Source organism: Heteronotia binoei, chromosome 1 (genome assembly GCF_032191835.1).
Source record: "Heteronotia binoei isolate CCM8104 ecotype False Entrance Well chromosome 1, APGP_CSIRO_Hbin_v1, whole genome shotgun sequence".
NCBI lineage: Eukaryota > Metazoa > Chordata > Lepidosauria > Squamata > Gekkonidae > Heteronotia > Heteronotia binoei.
In genome coordinates, this window is record NC_083223.1 from 195896682 (window position 1) to 195913475 (window position 16794).

At 44.0% G+C, this 16794-nt stretch overlaps 1 protein-coding gene across 1 annotated transcript in view; it reads right to left on the reverse strand.

The window, feature by feature from the left end:
• The window catches only part of CAPN2 (calpain 2), an 82040-nt gene that overhangs the window by 26071 nt on the left and 39175 nt on the right, over positions 1-16794 (reverse strand). The window contains exons 8-9 of the mRNA XM_060246054.1: positions 7604-7678; positions 6716-6876 (exon numbers count right to left, since the gene is read on the reverse strand). Of these exons, the coding sequence (XP_060102037.1) occupies positions 6716-6876; positions 7604-7678 (236 nt within the window). The remainder of the gene's footprint in view (positions 1-6715; positions 6877-7603; positions 7679-16794) is intronic.

The window sequence follows — 16794 nt, forward strand, 5'->3', positions numbered from 1 at the left end:
CAGTGCTGGCTTTACCAGTTGCCAACCCAGATTTCTTATCTTTTTCTTTTTACCAGATGGACATTGGCTTGCAAAGGCCACTTCGAGAAGACAGTTACAGTCTGGACCCCAACTGCCACCACATCCAAGTGTCCTCAGCAAACATAATTTCTAAAGAAGGCTTTACAGCATTGAAAATTAGCATGAAACCAGGGCCACAAATACATAAACCATATCAAGGCAGATTGTTGGTCTATTAAGGTCAGTATTATACATCTTGACTGGCAGCAGTTCATCAATATCTCAAGTAGAGTCCTCTCATATCATCTACAATTGGAGAGCCAGTTTGGTGTAGTGGTTAAGTGTGCGGACTCTTATCTGGGAGAACCGGGTTTGATTCCCCACTCCTCCACTTGCACCTGCTAGCATGGCCTTGGGTCAGCCATAGCCCTGGCAGAGGTTGTCCTTGAAAGTGTAGCTGCTGTGAGAGCCCTCTCCAGCCCCACCCACCTCACAGGGTGTCTGTTGTAGGGGAGGAAGGTAAAGGAGATTGTGAGCTGCTCTGAGATTCTTCGGAGTGGAGGGCAGGAATAAATCCAATATCTTCATCATCTTCTTCTTTTTGACTGGAAGCATTGGGGACTGAACGTAGAAACATTTGTATGCAAAGCAGATTCATTCCCACTGAGTCATAGCCTTACCTCAGACATTGTCATATACAACAGGAGGAGGGGGAAATCTAAATGAAAGCATCCCAAGATTTAATCCAGTAGCAAAATATTGTCCAGAATTGGGCATACTGATTGCAGATTCAAGAGTGACTGTGTCAATCAGATGGAGCAGAGGTCCATCAGTGGCTATTAGCTACAGGGTATATATGGAACTTTCTGTCTGGGGCAGTAATGTTCTATATTCTTGGTGTTTGGGGGAAGGGCAACAGCAGGAGGGCTTCTAATGTCCTAGCCCCACTAGTGGACCTCCTGATGGCACCTGGTTTTTTGGCCACTGTGTGACAGAGTGTTGGACTGGATGAGCCATTGGCCTGAACCAACATGACTTCTCTTATGTTCTTATTTTTAGATGAAGTCAATGTACAAAGGTATATGCTGGTCAAGTTGCAACTGACATGGTGACCCCAGCATGGGGTTTTAAGAACAAGTGGGAAACAGAAGTAGTTTGCATTGCCTTCCTCTGCACAGCCTTCCTCTGTGGTCTCTCATCCAAAACCAATCCAGCTTAGCTTCCAAGACCTGATGACATTTCAGAGAGCTCTGGGATAGAGCAGAGAAGTGCTACAAGGGTGAGGTTTGAGGCTCAGCAGCTGGGGAAGTTGCTGAAAACGTCTGAATTTGTGTGAAGGGCTGAAGGTGAAGGTGATTGAAGGTGATTGTTGCTGATTGATTAGGAGTGGCTGTGTTCCCCACCCTCTTTGTATTATTAAGCTGCGCCTTGCCAGAGACTGAGCACATTTCAGAGAGCTTTGGGATAGAGCAGAGAAGTGCTACAAGGGTGAGATTTGTGGCTCAGCAGCTGAGGAAGTTGCTGAAAACTTCTGAGTTTGTGTGAAGGGCTGAAGGTGAAGGTGATTGAAGGTGATCATTGCTGATTGATTAGGAGTGGCTGTGTTCTTCACCCTCTTTGTATTATTAAGCTGTGCCTTGCCAGAGACTGAGCACATTTCAGAGAGCTCTGGGAGAGAGCAGAGAAGTGCTACAAGGGTGAGGTTTGTGGCTCAGCAGCTGAGGAAGTTGCTGAAAACTTCTGAGTTTGTGTGAAGGGCTGAAGGTGAAGGTGATTGAAGGTGATCATTGCTGATTGATTAGGAGTGGCTGTGTTCTCCACCCTCTTTGTATTATTAAGCTGTGCCTTGCCAGAGACTGAGCACATTTCAGAGAGCTCTGGGAGAGAGCAGAGAAGTGCTACAAGGGTGAGGTTTGTGGCTCAGCAGCTGAGGAAGTTGCTGAAAACTTCTGAGTTTGTGTGAAGGGCCGAAGGTGAAGGTGATTGAAGGTGATTGTTGCTGATTGATTAGGAGCAGCTGTGTTCTCCACCCTTTTTTCATTGTTAAGCTGCGCCTTGCCCGAGAGCTAAAGGGCTCCTGGCCTGTGGCTCTTAGCCTGGGGGCTGCGTAAGGACCAGGAATCCAGATTCCTTGTGTTCCCAATAAGGTAAGTAGACTCTCCAGATGGGGAGCCACATAAACAAACAGGGTTTAAAAGGGGACTGTATATTTTTAAAAAGCTATCATGAAGGTAGAATGCTAGCAGGGGGGTGGGGCTTTCCAGTGTTTTGCACTGAGTGTCACATGTATGACTATCTGCCCACAGGACAGAAGTCTTGGGTGTGTGCTCGATGCAAGGAGCTCCTGGTCCTCAGGGAACGAGTTCGTACCCTTGAGGTCGAGCTGACTGACCTGGAGAAGCAGAGACAGTCAGTTAGGCACTCAGAGAAGACTCTCGGGGACGTGTTAGATAAGCCCCACTCTGAGCGTGGCAGCCCCTTTGCTGCCAGGGAGCATGAGGGATGAGAGGGAACAGGGCACTGGGCTGAGGATAAGGGGAATGTGCCCTCAAAAGGGACCTCTTCTTCAGTTGGTGAGCAGCAATCCTTTCACGCCAAGGAACCATCCCTGGGCAGGGAGAGAGGGGGGCGGTCTTGGTAGTTGGTGATTCGATCCTTAGGCAAGTAGACAGCTGGGTGGCAAAACCACATACTGACCGTATGGTGACTTGCCTGCCTGGTGTGAAGGTAGAAGACATTACACGTGAAGTAGATAGGCTGATAGACAGTGCTGGGGAGAAGCCAGTGGTCGTGGTGCATGTTGACACCAATGATGTGGGGAAATGCAGTCATGAGGTCCTGGAGGAAAAATTTAGGCTGCTAAGCGGGAGACTTAAGGCCAGGACCTCCAAGGTAGCCTTCTCAGAAGTGCTACCTTTTCCACATACAGGGCTGGAGAGACAAGCACAAATTAGAAGTCTCAGTGTGTGGATGAGACGATGGTGTAAGGAGGAAGGGTTTAAGTTTGTTAGGCACTGAGATGCTTTCTGGAACAAGTGGGATCTGTACAAAAGAGACGGTCTCCACTTGTCCCCAGATGGAACCAGGCTGCTGGCGCTTAAAATCAAAAAGGTGGCAGAACAGTTTCTAAACTAAATCTTGGGGGAAAGCCGACAGGAGATGAAATGTCTCTGGTTCAGGAGGACTCATCTCAAAGAGATGAAAGGTTAGCTGTTACTTTTCTACCGGGTAATGGATCAGAGTTGTCCACTGAGATGGTGACAAACAGTATGGACTGCCTGCCAGAGTCTCGAGGCGGCAGGAGGAAGGTTGCGGGTCTAGCTTGCCTGGGAAATTATAGATATTTGTACGCAAATGCTAGAAGCGTTCAAAGTAAAATTGGCGAGTTGGAATGTTTAGTATTGGGAGAAAGCATAGACATTGTGGGAATTTCAGAAACTTGGTGGAATGAGAAGAATCAGTGGGACACGGTGATTCCTGGATATAAGTTCTATCGGAAGGATAAGGAGAGAAGGGTTGGAGGTGGGGTGGCTCTGTATGTCAGAGAGGGCATACGGTCCTGTAAGACTGAGGTCAGAGAATTAGTTTCCCTTCTAGAAATGCTTTGGGTTGAAATAGAGGGCCCAAAAGGAAATTTAACTATGGGAGTTTGTTATCACCCACCAAATCAAAAGATAGAGGACGATTATAATATGATGGAAGCCTTAAAGATAGTGGCTAGACGTAAAAACTGTCGTCATAGGTGATTTTAACTACCCGCAGATTGATTGGGTCAATATGTGTTCTGATCGAAAGAAAGATTGAATTTCTAGATGCTCTCAATGACTGTGCTATGGAGCAGATGGTCTCTGAACCTACCAGGGGTGGGGCGATCTTGGATTTGGTCCTAAGTAATGCCCAAGACTTGGTGAGAGATGTAAAAGTGATCGCACCGCTTGGGAGCAGTGACCATAACGTTATTGATTTCACCATTTGTATAAATAGAGAGATGCCCCAAAAGACCGGCACAACCACGTTTAACTTTAAAAGGGGTAAATTCTCTGAGATGAGGAGGCATGTGAAGAGGAAACTGAAAGGAAAGGTAAAGACAGTCAAAACCCTTGGGGAAGCCTGGAGGCTATTTAAAACTACAATCCTAGAAGCTCAGATAAAATATATGCCACAAATGAGGAAAGGCACAAACAGGTATAAGAAAAGGCCTGCATGGTTAACAAACAAAGTAATGGAAGCTGTAAAAGGTAAGAAGGACTCCTTTAAGTGGTGGAAAGCTAGTCCAAATGAGATTAATAAAAGGGAACACAGGCTGTGACAAATCAAATGCAAGACTGTGATCAGGCAGGCAAAAAGGGACTATGAGGAGCATATTGCAAAAAACATAAAGACCAACAATAAAAATTTCTTCAAATATATTAGAAGCAGGAAACCAGCCAGGGAGGCAGTGGGGCCCTTGGATGACCAAGGGGTAAAAGGATTACTGAAGGAGGATAGGGAAATGGCTGAGAAGCTGAATGCATTTTTTGCCTCCGTCTTCACTGTGGAAGATGAGAAGTGTTTTTCCGCTCCAGAACCACTTATATTGGAAGGGGTGTTGAAAGACCTGAGTCAGATTGAGGTGACAAGAGAGGAGGTCCTACAACTGATAGACGAATTAAAAACTAATAAGTCACCAGGTCCAGATGGCATACATCCAAGAGTTCTGAAAGAACTCAAAGTTGAACTTGTAGATCTCCTGACAAAAATATGTATTCTTTCACTGAAATTTGCCTCCGTTCCTGAGGACTGGAAGGTAGCAAATGTCACTCCCATCTTTAAAAAGGGTTCCAGAGGAGATCCGGGAAACTACACGCCAGTCAGTCTGACTTCAATACCAGGAAAGTTGGTAGAAACCATTATCAAGGACAGAATGAGTAGGCACGAGTTATTGAGGAAGACTCAGCATGGGTTTTGTAAGGGAAGATCTTGCCTCACTAACCTGTTAGATTTTTTTGAGGGGGTGAACAAACATGTGGACAAAGGAGACCCGATAGATATTGTTTACCTTGACTTCCAGAAAGCTTTTGATAAAGTTCCTCATCAAAGGCTCCTTAGAAAGCTCACGAATCATGGAGTAAAAGGACAGGTCCTCTTGTGGATCAAAAACTGGCTAATGAATAGGAAGCAGAGAGAGTATAAATGGGCAGTCTTCGCAGTGGAGGACGGTAAGCAGTGGAGTGCCGCAGGGCTCAGTACTGGGTCCCATGCTCTTTAACTTGTTCATAAATGATTTGGAGTTGAGAGTGAGCAGTGAAGTGGCCAAGTTTGCAGATGACACTAAATTGTTCAGGGTGGTGAGAACCAGAGAGGATTGTGAGGAACTCCAAAGGGATCTGTTGAGGCTGGGTGAGTGGGCATCAACGTGGCAGATGAGGTTCTATGAGGCCAAGTGCAAAGTAATGCACATTGGGGCCAAGAATCCCAGCTACAAATACAAGTTGATGGAGTGTGAACTGGCAGAGACTGACCAAGAGAGAGATCTTGGGGTCGTGGTAGATAACTCACTGAAAATGTCAAGACAGTGTGTGATTGCAATAAAAAAGGCCAACGCCATGCTGGGAATTATTAGGAAGGGGATTGAAAACAAATCAGCCAGTATCATAATGCCCCTGTATTAATCGATGGTGCGGTCTCATTTGGAATACTGTGTGCAATTCTGGTCACCGCACCTCAAAAAGGATATTATAGCATTGGAAAAAGTCCAGAAAAGGGCAACTAGAATGATTAAAGGGTTGGAACGCTTTCCCTATGAAGAAAGGTTAAAACGCTTGGGGCTCTTTAGCTTGGAGAAATGTCGACTGTGGGGTGACATGACAGAGGCATTATGCATGGGATGGAGAAGGTAGAGAAAGAAGTACTTTTCTCCCTTTCTCACAATACAAGAACTCGTGGGCATTCAATGAGATTGCTGAGCAGTCGGGTTAGAACGGATAAAAGAAGGTACTTCTTCACCCAAAGGATGATTAAGATGTGGAATTCACTGCCACAGGAGGTGGTAGCAGCTACAAGCATAGCCAGCTTCAAGAGGGGGTTAGATAAAAATATGGAGCAGAAGTCCATCAGTGGGTATTAGCCACAGTGTGTGTGTGTGTGTATATATATGTATGTATATATATATATATATATATATATATATGTATGTATATATATATATATGTATATGTGTGTGTATGTATATATAATTATATAATTTTTATATATTTTTATAAATAATTTTTTGGCCACTGTGTGACACAGAGTGTTGAACTGGATGGGCCATTGGCCTGATCCAAAATGGCTTCTCTTATGTTCTTATGAGATTGAGCTATAACTTGTCACCTTCCTTCCTATGAAGCTAATGTCTGAAAAGCACGAATTGTTATGGTGCACTAAAGCCAAAAAAAGCTCCTAATTGCAGAGAACTAAAATAGAGATACTTACCCAGATGATCCCAAACACATAAGAACATAAGAGAAGCCATGTTGGATCAGGTTAAAGTCCCATCCAGTCCAACACTCTGTCACACAGTGGCCAAAAAACCAGGTGCCATCAGGAGGTCCATTAGTGGGGCCAGGACAGTAGAAGCCCTCCCACAATTGCCCCCCAAGCACCAAGAATTTAATGAAATCCAGATGTGGAAAGATGCTATGTAATTCTTTATGCTTGCTGTCTAAAAGCAAAAGCTGTCTAAAGAGTAACTTACCAGGGTAATTTCTGCAGCCTCCTGCAGTGGACCCTCTTCGCCAGTTCCCATCCATAACATTCAGGCTCCATTTCTTGTATTTCTCACTGGTCAGTGTGTCTGGAGTCAAATTGCAGATCTCAAGGCGGGAGTAATGCCTGAGGAAATCACTGAATGACATCCTATGAAAGTAATGCCAGGCACACACACAGATTCAGGTAAAGGTTCATGCTTCTGGAATTAATGGCCACCAATGTGCTATTTAGGGCTGCATCCACACAAACTATATGTAACTATGTGTACAAGACAATGCTGGAGGTAACTGCTATATTTTGATATCCAATAACATCTGGAGCAGGTGGTCACATAAGCTTCAATGATTCAATACCTAGAATGATGCCAAGTAGTTTAATTAAAGTATCACATTGGGGATATTTATCAGGGGTACACACACACTGGCAGTGAAGATCCAGGACTTGACTGGGGTATACTATTGGTTTTACACAGAGTTAACCACCCAGATGATAGCAGTTTGACCCAGGAGTAAAGGATGTGATGGTATATAGAGGATTGTGAACAACACCTATTTCAAAATACAGTGGATCCAGTGCTTCTTTACAGCTTCTTCCTGTCATCCTCTCTAACATCAAGTAAGCCAAGAATGACTATCCTCCATCATGATGGCAAAATGCATTGGCAAGTTATAGCATTAGTTAACAGTCATGACCTTGACACAGCTTTCTCCCACTGCCTACTTATTGGGCTGCTATAATTCTCATGGTCTGTCATTTAGCCAGATGTTCAAAAGTTAAATATGAGTGTGTGCATCTATATACCCAGAATTTGTTCTGGCTGACTTAAGTTTAACTAAGTAATAGTAATTGAAAAGACCTGGGAAGATATCCTTACCAGAATTCTCCATCTTCATGTCTCTTGGTTAGTCTCTCTCTCACAACAGGATCAACACTATTCCAGCTTGGGCAACTATAAGTGTAGAGGGAAAGTTATCTGAAGTTTGCAGTTGACCTTGAAAGCAGTTGACTTTGGGCTCTGCAATAATCTACAGGCCTCTACAGCCAGTTTAGGAGAACCCCAGAACATAGTGAGCCAAGACAAGCATTTTAAATAGCCCTACTGAAAGTAGTAATAAAGAAGGCAGCATGGTATAGTCCAATCCTGTCAAGTCTCAGAAGCTAAGCAGAGTCAGTACTTAGAAGAAAGAAGAAAGGCAATGGCAAACCACCCATGCTTCTCGCTCGCCTTGGAAACCACTTGCTGGGGTTGCTGAAAGTCATCTGGGACTTGACAGCCTTTTACACACCCACACATACATATTACTATTTATGCTTTCTATATGCAAAATTATCTTGATAACTTAGACCTCAACTTTTTTGTACTGCCTAGCTGTTAGCGATGTAAAGGGGGACCCAGAATGCTTGGGAGAAACACACAAGCAGTTTTTCTGAGGATTTCCCTCTCCAGTTTTTCTAATGGAAAAACTGAGAGAACACTGCTGATAGTCCCTAATACTGTGTGGAAGCTGTTTCTAAGTTTTTTTTTTTTTAAAACCACTTTATTTTGTTTACTACAAAATTTACTGTTTCTGTATCCAACTTTTATGTTGTCCTGCTCAAATAGGATCAGAACCAATGGGTTGAAATTAAATCAAAAGACTTTCCGGCTCAACATTAGGAAGAACTTCCTGACCATTAGAGTGGTTCCTCAGTGGAACAGGCTTCCTCAGGAGGTGGTGGGCTCTCCTTCCTTGGAGGTTTTTAAACAGAGGCTAGATGGCCATCTGACAGCGATAAGGATCCTGTGAATTTAGGGGCAGGTATTTGTGAGTTTCCTGCATTGTACAGGGATTGGACTAGATGACCCTGGAGGTCCCTTCCAACTCTGATTCAGATGACAAAAATTAAGATTTATAGATACATGTTTCATAAATACAACAAATAGCGCAATTTTGTGTAATATAATACTTGTGCTTTTTATGTTTCCAAAATAAATTAGGGCTTGATAAAACACAGCATGTTTGAAAGTTCACAATGTTTATATTTCTGTTCCCTAAACTGAACCCCCTTTATTCCTCCCCACAGCGTCTAAATTTTGGAAACTATCTCTGACAAAGGGAGCTTTGACTCTCAAAAGCTTCTCTCCTTAAAACCTTGTTGGTCTCTAAGGTGCTACCAGACTATGCAGACCAACACAGCAACCCTAATCTCTGCCAAATAATTGTATGTAGCCTGTTGGTTACTGGTCAGGTGTAATAAATGAGTGGGGGATGGGCAGGGAAGCTTACAGTAAACTAAGCCAGTTTGGTGTAGTGGTTAAGAGCAACAAACTCTAATCTGGGAGAACTGGGTTTGATTCCCCACTCCTCCACATGCAGCTGCTGGGTGACCTCGAGCAAGCCTTAGTTCTCTCAGAGCTGTTCTCTCAAAAGCAGTTCTCTCAGCCCCACCTACCTCACAGGGTGTCTGTTGTGGGAAGAAGGGAAAGGAGATTGTAAGCTGCTCTGAGTGACCTCACTCTTTTATTGCCACTTCACCACTTTACTTAAGCTTTTGTATTATGAAAAATAAAAGCTTAAGAAGAAATACATTATTATTGGCTGCTCTGTTAAAGCCCCTCCCTTAAAATATAAAGGAAAGTTTGAAGAGTTATCCTCTTTATGGAGAGGGTAGTGTGCCACTAGGTAGATTTTTCACTTTTCACTGAAACAATGTTTGTTTGAAGCAGTTTTATTATTTATAAACTGAATACAAGCATGTAGTTAAGTGAGATCATTTCTCCTAATGCCTTAGAAATTTTCTGTTTTGAAATGGATGAAGCCACCAAATCCTGCTTGGTGAGTTGCCGTAGGGGGAGAGATGGGAGGGTGCATCATAAGAACATAAGAACATAAGAGAAGCCATGTTGGATCAGGCCAACGGCCCATCAAGTCCAACACTCTGTGTCACACAGTGGCAAAAAATGTTATATACACACATACACTGTGGCTAATAGCCACTGATGGACCTGTGCTCCATACACTGTGGCTAATAGCCACTGATGGACCTGTGCTCCATACACTGTGGCTAATAGCCACTGATGGACCTGTGCTCCATATTTTTATCTAAACCCCTCTTGAAGGTGGCTATACTTGTGGCCGCCACCACCTCCTGTGGCAGTGAATTCCACATGTTAATCACCCTTTGGGTGAAGAAGTACTTCCTTTTATCCGTCTTAACCTGTCTGCTCAGCAATTTCATCGAATGCCCACGAGTTCTTGTATTGTGAGAAAGGGAGAAAAGTACTTCTTTCTCTACTTTCTCCATTCCATGCATTATCTTGTAAACCTCTATCATGTCACCCCGCAGTCGACGTTTCTCCAAGCTAAAGAGTCCCAAGCGTTTCAACCTTTCTTCATAGGGAAAGTGCTCCAGCCCTTTAATCATTCTAGTTGCCCTTCTCTGCACCTTCTCTAAAGCTATAATATCCTTTTTGAGGTGCGGCGACCAGAACTGCACACAGTACTCCAAATGAGACCGCACCATCGATTTATACAGGGGCATTATGATACTGGCTGATTTGTTTTCAATTCCCTTCCTAATAATTCCCAGCATGGCATTGGCCTTTTTTATTGCAAACGCACACTGTCTTGACACTTTCAGTGAGTTATCTATCATGACCCCAAGATCTCTCTCTTGATCAGTCTCTGCCAGTTCACACCCCATCAACTTGTATTTGTAGCTGGGATTCTTAGCCCCAATGTGCATTACTTTGCACTTGGCCACATTGAACCGCATCTGCCACGTTGACGCCCACTCACCCAGCCTCAACAGATCCCTTTGGAGTTCCTCACAATCCTCTCTGGTTCTCACCATCCTGAACAATTTAGTGTCATCCGCAAACTTGGCCACTTCACTGCTCACTCCGAACTCTAAATCATTTATGAACAAGTTAAAAAGCATGGGACCCAGTACCGAGCCCTGCGGCACCCCACTGCTTACCGTCCTCCACTGCGAAGACTGCCCGTTTATACTCACTCTCTGCTTCCTATTACTCAGCCAGTTTTTGATCCACAAGAGGACCTGTCCTTTTACTCCATGATTCTCAAGCTTTCTAAGGAGCCTTTGATGAGGAACTTTATCAAAAGCTTTCTGGAAGTCAAGGTAAACAACATCTATCGGGTCTCCTTTGTCCACATGTTTGTTCACCCCCTCAAAGAAATGCAACAGGTTAGTGAGGCAAGATCTTCCCTTGCAGAACCCATGCTGAGTCTTCCTCAATAACCCGTGTTCATCAATGTGCCTACTCATTCTGTCCTTGATAATGGTTTCTACCAACTTTCCCGGTATTGAAGTCAGACTGACTGGCCTGTAGTTTCCCGGATCTCCTCTGGAACCTTTTTTAAAGATGGGGGTGACATTTGCTACCTTCCAGTCCTCAGGAATGGAGGCAGATTTCAATGAAAGATTACAGATTTTTGTTAGAAGATCCACAAGTTCAACTTTGAGTTCCTTCAGAACTCTCGGATGTATGCCATCCGGACCCGGTGACTTATTAGTTTTTAATTTGTCTATCAGTTGTAGGACCTCCTCATTTGTCACCTCAATCTGACTCAGGTCTTTCAACACCCCTTCCAAAATTAGTGGTTCTGGGGCGGGCAAAAAGTTCTCGTCTTCTACAGTGAAGACGGAGGCAAAAAATTCATTTAGCTTTTCAGCCATTTCCCTATCCTCCTTCAGTAGTCCTTTTACCCCATGGTCATCCAAGGGCCCCACTGCCTCCCTGGCTGGTTTCCTACTTCTAATATATTTGAAGAAAGTTTTATTGTTGGTCTTTATGTTTTTTGCAATATGCTCCTCATAGTCCCTTTTTGCCTGCCTGATCACAGTCTTGCATTTGATTTGCCACAGCCTGTGTTCCCTTTTACTAATCTCACTTGGACTGGTTTTCCACCGCTTAAAGGAGTCCTTCTTACCTTTTACAGCTTCCATTACTTTATTTGTTAACCACGCAGGCCTTTTCTTATGCCTGTTTGTGCCTTTCCTAACTTGTGGTATGTATTTTATCTGAGCTTCTAGGATTATAGTTTTAAATAGCGTCCAAGCTTTCTCAAGGGTTTTGACCGTATGTACCTTTCCTTTCAGTTTCTTCCTCACATGCCTCCTCATCTCAGTGTATTTACCCCTTTTAAAGTTAAACGTGGTTGTGGTGGTCTTTTTGGACAACTCCCTATTTATACAAACGGTGAAATCAATAACATTATGGTCACTGCTCCCAAGCGGCGCAATCACTTTTACATCTCTCACCAAGTCTTGGGCATTACTTAGGACCAAATCCAGGATCGCCCCACCCCTGGTAGGTTCTGAGACCATCTGCTCCATAGCACAGTCATTGAGAGCATCAAGAAACTCAATCTCTTTCTCTCGACCAGAACACATATTGACCCAATCAATCTGCGGGTAGTTAAAATCACCTATTACAACACAGTTTTTACGTTTAGCCGCTATCTTTAAGCCTTCCATCATATTATAATCGTCCTCTCTCTTTTGATTTGGTGGGCGATAACAAACTCCCATAGTTAAATTTCCTTTTGGGCCCTCTATTTCAACCCAAAGCATTTCTAAAAGTGAATCTAATTCTCTGATCTCAGCCTTACTGGACCGTATATCCTCTCTGACATACAGAGCCACCCCACCTCCAACCCTTCCCTCCCTATCCTTCCGATATAGCTTATATCCAGGAATCACCGTGTCCCACTGATTCTCCTCATTCCACCAAGTTTCTGAAATTCCCACAATGTCTATGTTTTCTCCCAGCACTAAACATTCCAATTCACCAATTTTACTTTGAACACTTCTAGCATTTGCATACAAACATCTATAATTTCCCAGGCGAGCTAGGCCTGCCACCTTCCTCCTGCCGCCTCGAGACACTGGCAGACAGTCCATATTGTTTGTCACCTTCACAGTGGACAACTCCGGTCCGTTACCCGGTAGAAAAATAGCAGCTAACCCTTCATCTCTTTGAGACGAGTCCTCCCGAACCAGAGACATTTCATCTCCTGTCGGCTTTCCCCCAAGATTTAGTTTAAAAACTGCTCTGCCACCTTTTTGATTTTAAGCGCCAGCAGCCTGGTTCCATCCGGGGACAAGTGGAGACCGTCTCTTTTGTACAGCTCCCGCTTGTTCCAGAAAGCATCCCAGTGCCTAACAAACTTAAACCCTTCCTCCTTACACCATCGTCTCATCCACACATTGAGACTTCTAATTTGTGCCTGTCTCTCCTGCCCTGCACGTGGAACAGGTAGCACTTCCGAGAAGGCTACCTTGGAGGTCCTGGCCTTAAGTCTCCCGCCTAGCAGCCTAAATTTTTCCTCCAGGACCTCACGACTGCATTTCCCCACATCGTTGGTGCCAACATGCACCACGACCACAGGCTCCTCCCCAGCACTGTCTATCAGTCTATCTACTACACGCGTAATGTCCGCTACCTTCGCACCAGGCAGGCAAGTCACCATACGGTCAGTACGCGGTTTCGCCACCCGGCTGTCTACTTGCCTAATGATCGAATCACCAACTACCAATACCCCCCCTCTCCCCCTGCTCAGGGATGGTTCCTTGGCGCGAAAGGATTCCCGCTCACCGACCGAAGAAGAGGTCCCTTCTGAGGGCGCATTCCCCTTATCCTCAGCACGGTGCCCTGTTCCCTCTCGACCCTCACGCTCTCTGGCAGCAACGGGGCTGCTACGTTCAGAGCGGGGCTCATCTAATACGCCCCCGAGAGTCTTCCCCAAGTGCCTAACTGACCGTCTCTGCTTCTCCAGGGCAGTCACCTCGGCCTCAAGGGTACGAACTCGTTCCCTGAGGACCAGGAGCTCCTTGCATCGAGCACACACCCAAGACTTCTGTCCTGTGGGCAGATAGTCATACATGTGACACTCAGTGCAAAACACTGGAAAGCCCCCAACCCCCTGCTGGCATTCTATCTTCATTGTATATATATATATATTAAAATATACAGTCCTCTTTAAATGCTGTTTAAGTGGCTCCCCTTCTGGCGGGTCAACTTACCTAAACTTACCTTATTGGGAACTTACCTTATTTGGAGAACAAAGAAGCCAGGGATCTGGGTTCCTGCTCCTTAGAGAGCCCCTAGGCGGAGAGCCACAGGCCAAGAGCCCTTTAGCTCTCGCCCTTTGGCAAGGCGCAGCTTAAAATGCAAAGAGGTGGAGCAGGGCACTCCTCAGCAATCACTCTCAATCAGCAGCAATCACTCTCAATCTCTTTCACCCTTAAGGCAGTCAACCAAACAAAGAGCAGTCAACCAAACAAAGAGCAGTTCCCCAGCTATCACACCTTAGAATTTTAGGCAGCCCCACAAACCTTAGAATGTAGTCCTTCAAAACTCAGAAATTCTCAGCAATTTCTCCAGCTGTCTCAGCTATCAGAGCTGCTCTGCTCTGCTCCTCCCAGACCTCTGTGAGATCCTATGAAAGCATCATTGATAGCAAATGCCATTGAAGCACCTAGATTTTTCTGCTACTTTAGGCCACCAATTTTGTGTGCAGGATGCTGAGAAGTAGATTACTACTAAATGAACTAAACATTTTAAATGCAGATACCAAGAAACCACATGGGCTTGGATCCACTGCAGAGTTTCTGCAGACAGAAATATTTCTACTCGTAGAGTGCTGCTGCTGCGGGGTGTGTGAGAACGTCACATTGTACACATGGAAAACCTTCCTTCTGCAGAAATGTTTCAGTGGATCCAAGTGTTAGTAGCCACAGTTAACAAGTCAGGTACAACTACAAGCTGTTGTCTACAGGTTGTTGGTCAGTTGGCATTGAGATGTCACCATAAACTGGATTTAAAATCAAACTGTGATTTATAAACCATGATATCTGACTAAAGGAATCACAGAGAATGAAACAGAGAATGAATTACACCATGAGGTTTTGGGGTATAGGAGGAGAAAATCTGAATGGAATATTTACATGCCACTTTTCTTCTATCATAGAACTCAGCAGCATCTGCAAGCTTCCCAGGAGGCCTCCCACTCAGGCACCGACTAAACCAGGGTGTGGGGATTCAGTTTAAGTACAGCGAAGATGTGTTGGAGTGAGTTGGGAGCAAAGTGAGATAAAAATGTGGACGGGATGTTTTGCAGACTAACTTGGTCTCAAAGAAACTTGTTTGTTTTTTTTTTACTGTACGCATGTGCCTGCTGTCTCTGGGCAGAATACACACGGTAATTAATTGGCTGTAGCAAGTGGAATGTTATGAGGCCATGAAATGTATAAAAGGCAGCCCTCGGTATTGGGAGGGGAAGATAGAGAAAATGAGAATAAATAAAGAGTCTTTTGAGTTATGAAGAAGCTTCTGACTGATTTGCGCAAAACTAGATGACCTTTAGAAACTGATCCAGGCGCCTCTGTGTGTGTGTGTATTTTCCTCGTCGTGTAAATCTTACTCTTATCACCGGTGCGTGGGCTGGATCCTGCGGTATTTGGTCCCGACACCAGGGGTGGCCAAACTTGCTTAACATAACAGCCACATAGAATAAACACCAGATGTTTGAGAGTCACAATACATGAATTTCAAATGTTTGAGAGTCACAACACAGGAAGGAAGGGGAGGGAGGAAAATAGATGGGAGAGGGAGAGGTGGAAAGAAAGCAATTTAAATGCATTCTCCAAGCCTCCAACTAGCTTGGCTTGGATAAGTGATTTAAAGAGTCAAATGCTTTTTCCAAGCCAACCAACAGGGGGCGTTGGAGCTCTGAGAGCCACACTTTATGTGTATAGATCCAAGTGGGCAGCCATGTTGGTCTGAAGCAATAGAACAAAGCAGTAGACAAGGTACACCTTTAAGACCAACTAAGTTTTATTCAGAATGTAAGCTTTTGTATGCTTCATCAGACAAAATTGGAATGGCAAGCCATCTTTAAACATAGAGAAAGCAGGCAGTGAGTTGGTATGTAGAGTCATGGGAATGTTTTTAGCAGATTAAAAGAATCACAAATTGGGGTTTGTGCTTGTTTGTTTGGTATTGTTAATTGGGCTGTAACAGCAGTGGAGGGTGATAAAAAGCAGATGTCATAGGTGAGAATTGCCATAAATCTGGGTGTCATTTTGGCTTTTTAGTTTTGGGTTTAAATGGAAGGCATTAGTTATCTCAAGAGATTATAACATCATTATAGTTTGCCATTAGAAGAAAAGAATACATTAAAATATAGTGGAAGATGGGTTAGTATATGTAATAAGATAAACAGCCAATATCCCTATTTGAGTATGTCAATACAAAAAACCAAAATATTCTGATACACTGTTCTAAAAGAGAACTACATCCTAGTTTGCTATTAGAAAAAAAGGGTACATTAAAATATAGTGGGAGATGGGTTAGTATATGTAATGAGATAAACAGCCCATATCCCTTATTTGAGTATATCAATACAAGAAAAAAAAAACATTACTCTGATACGCTGTTCTAAAATAGAAATGCATTGAAATACTGTGGATGTGTAGCTATACTCAGTGAGAGTTGGTTTAGCATATGTAATGAGATAAAAAACCAATATCCCTGTTCAGTCCTGGGGCGGTGTTTGTCCCAAGTTTCATAATAATTTGTAATTCAGCAGTTTCTCTCTCCATTCTGTTCTTGAAGTTCCTTTACAGTAAAACAGCTACTTTGAGGTCACCCATTGAATGCTCAGGAAGGTTAATGTGTTCTCTGACTGGTTTCTCAGTTCTGTAATTCCTGATGTCAGATTTGTGTCCATTTATCCTTTGGTGTAGGGTTTGTCCTGTTTGCCCTATGTAGAGAACTGTAGGGCAATGTTGGCATTTAATGGCATATATAATGTTGGAAGATGAACAAGTGAATGAGCCTGAGATGGTGTAGTTAATGTTGTTGGGTCCAGTGACTGTGTTGTCTGGGTGTATGTGGCAGCAAAGTTGGCACTTGGATTTATTGCAAGTTGTGGTACCAGTGTTCATGCTCATTATGTGTGAAAGAGACACATGTGGTTTCTGAGCTGCAGTTTGGCCACCCCTGGACTAAACCTATAGATACTTCACTCGGGCAATGCTGCTGAATCATGTGCTTTC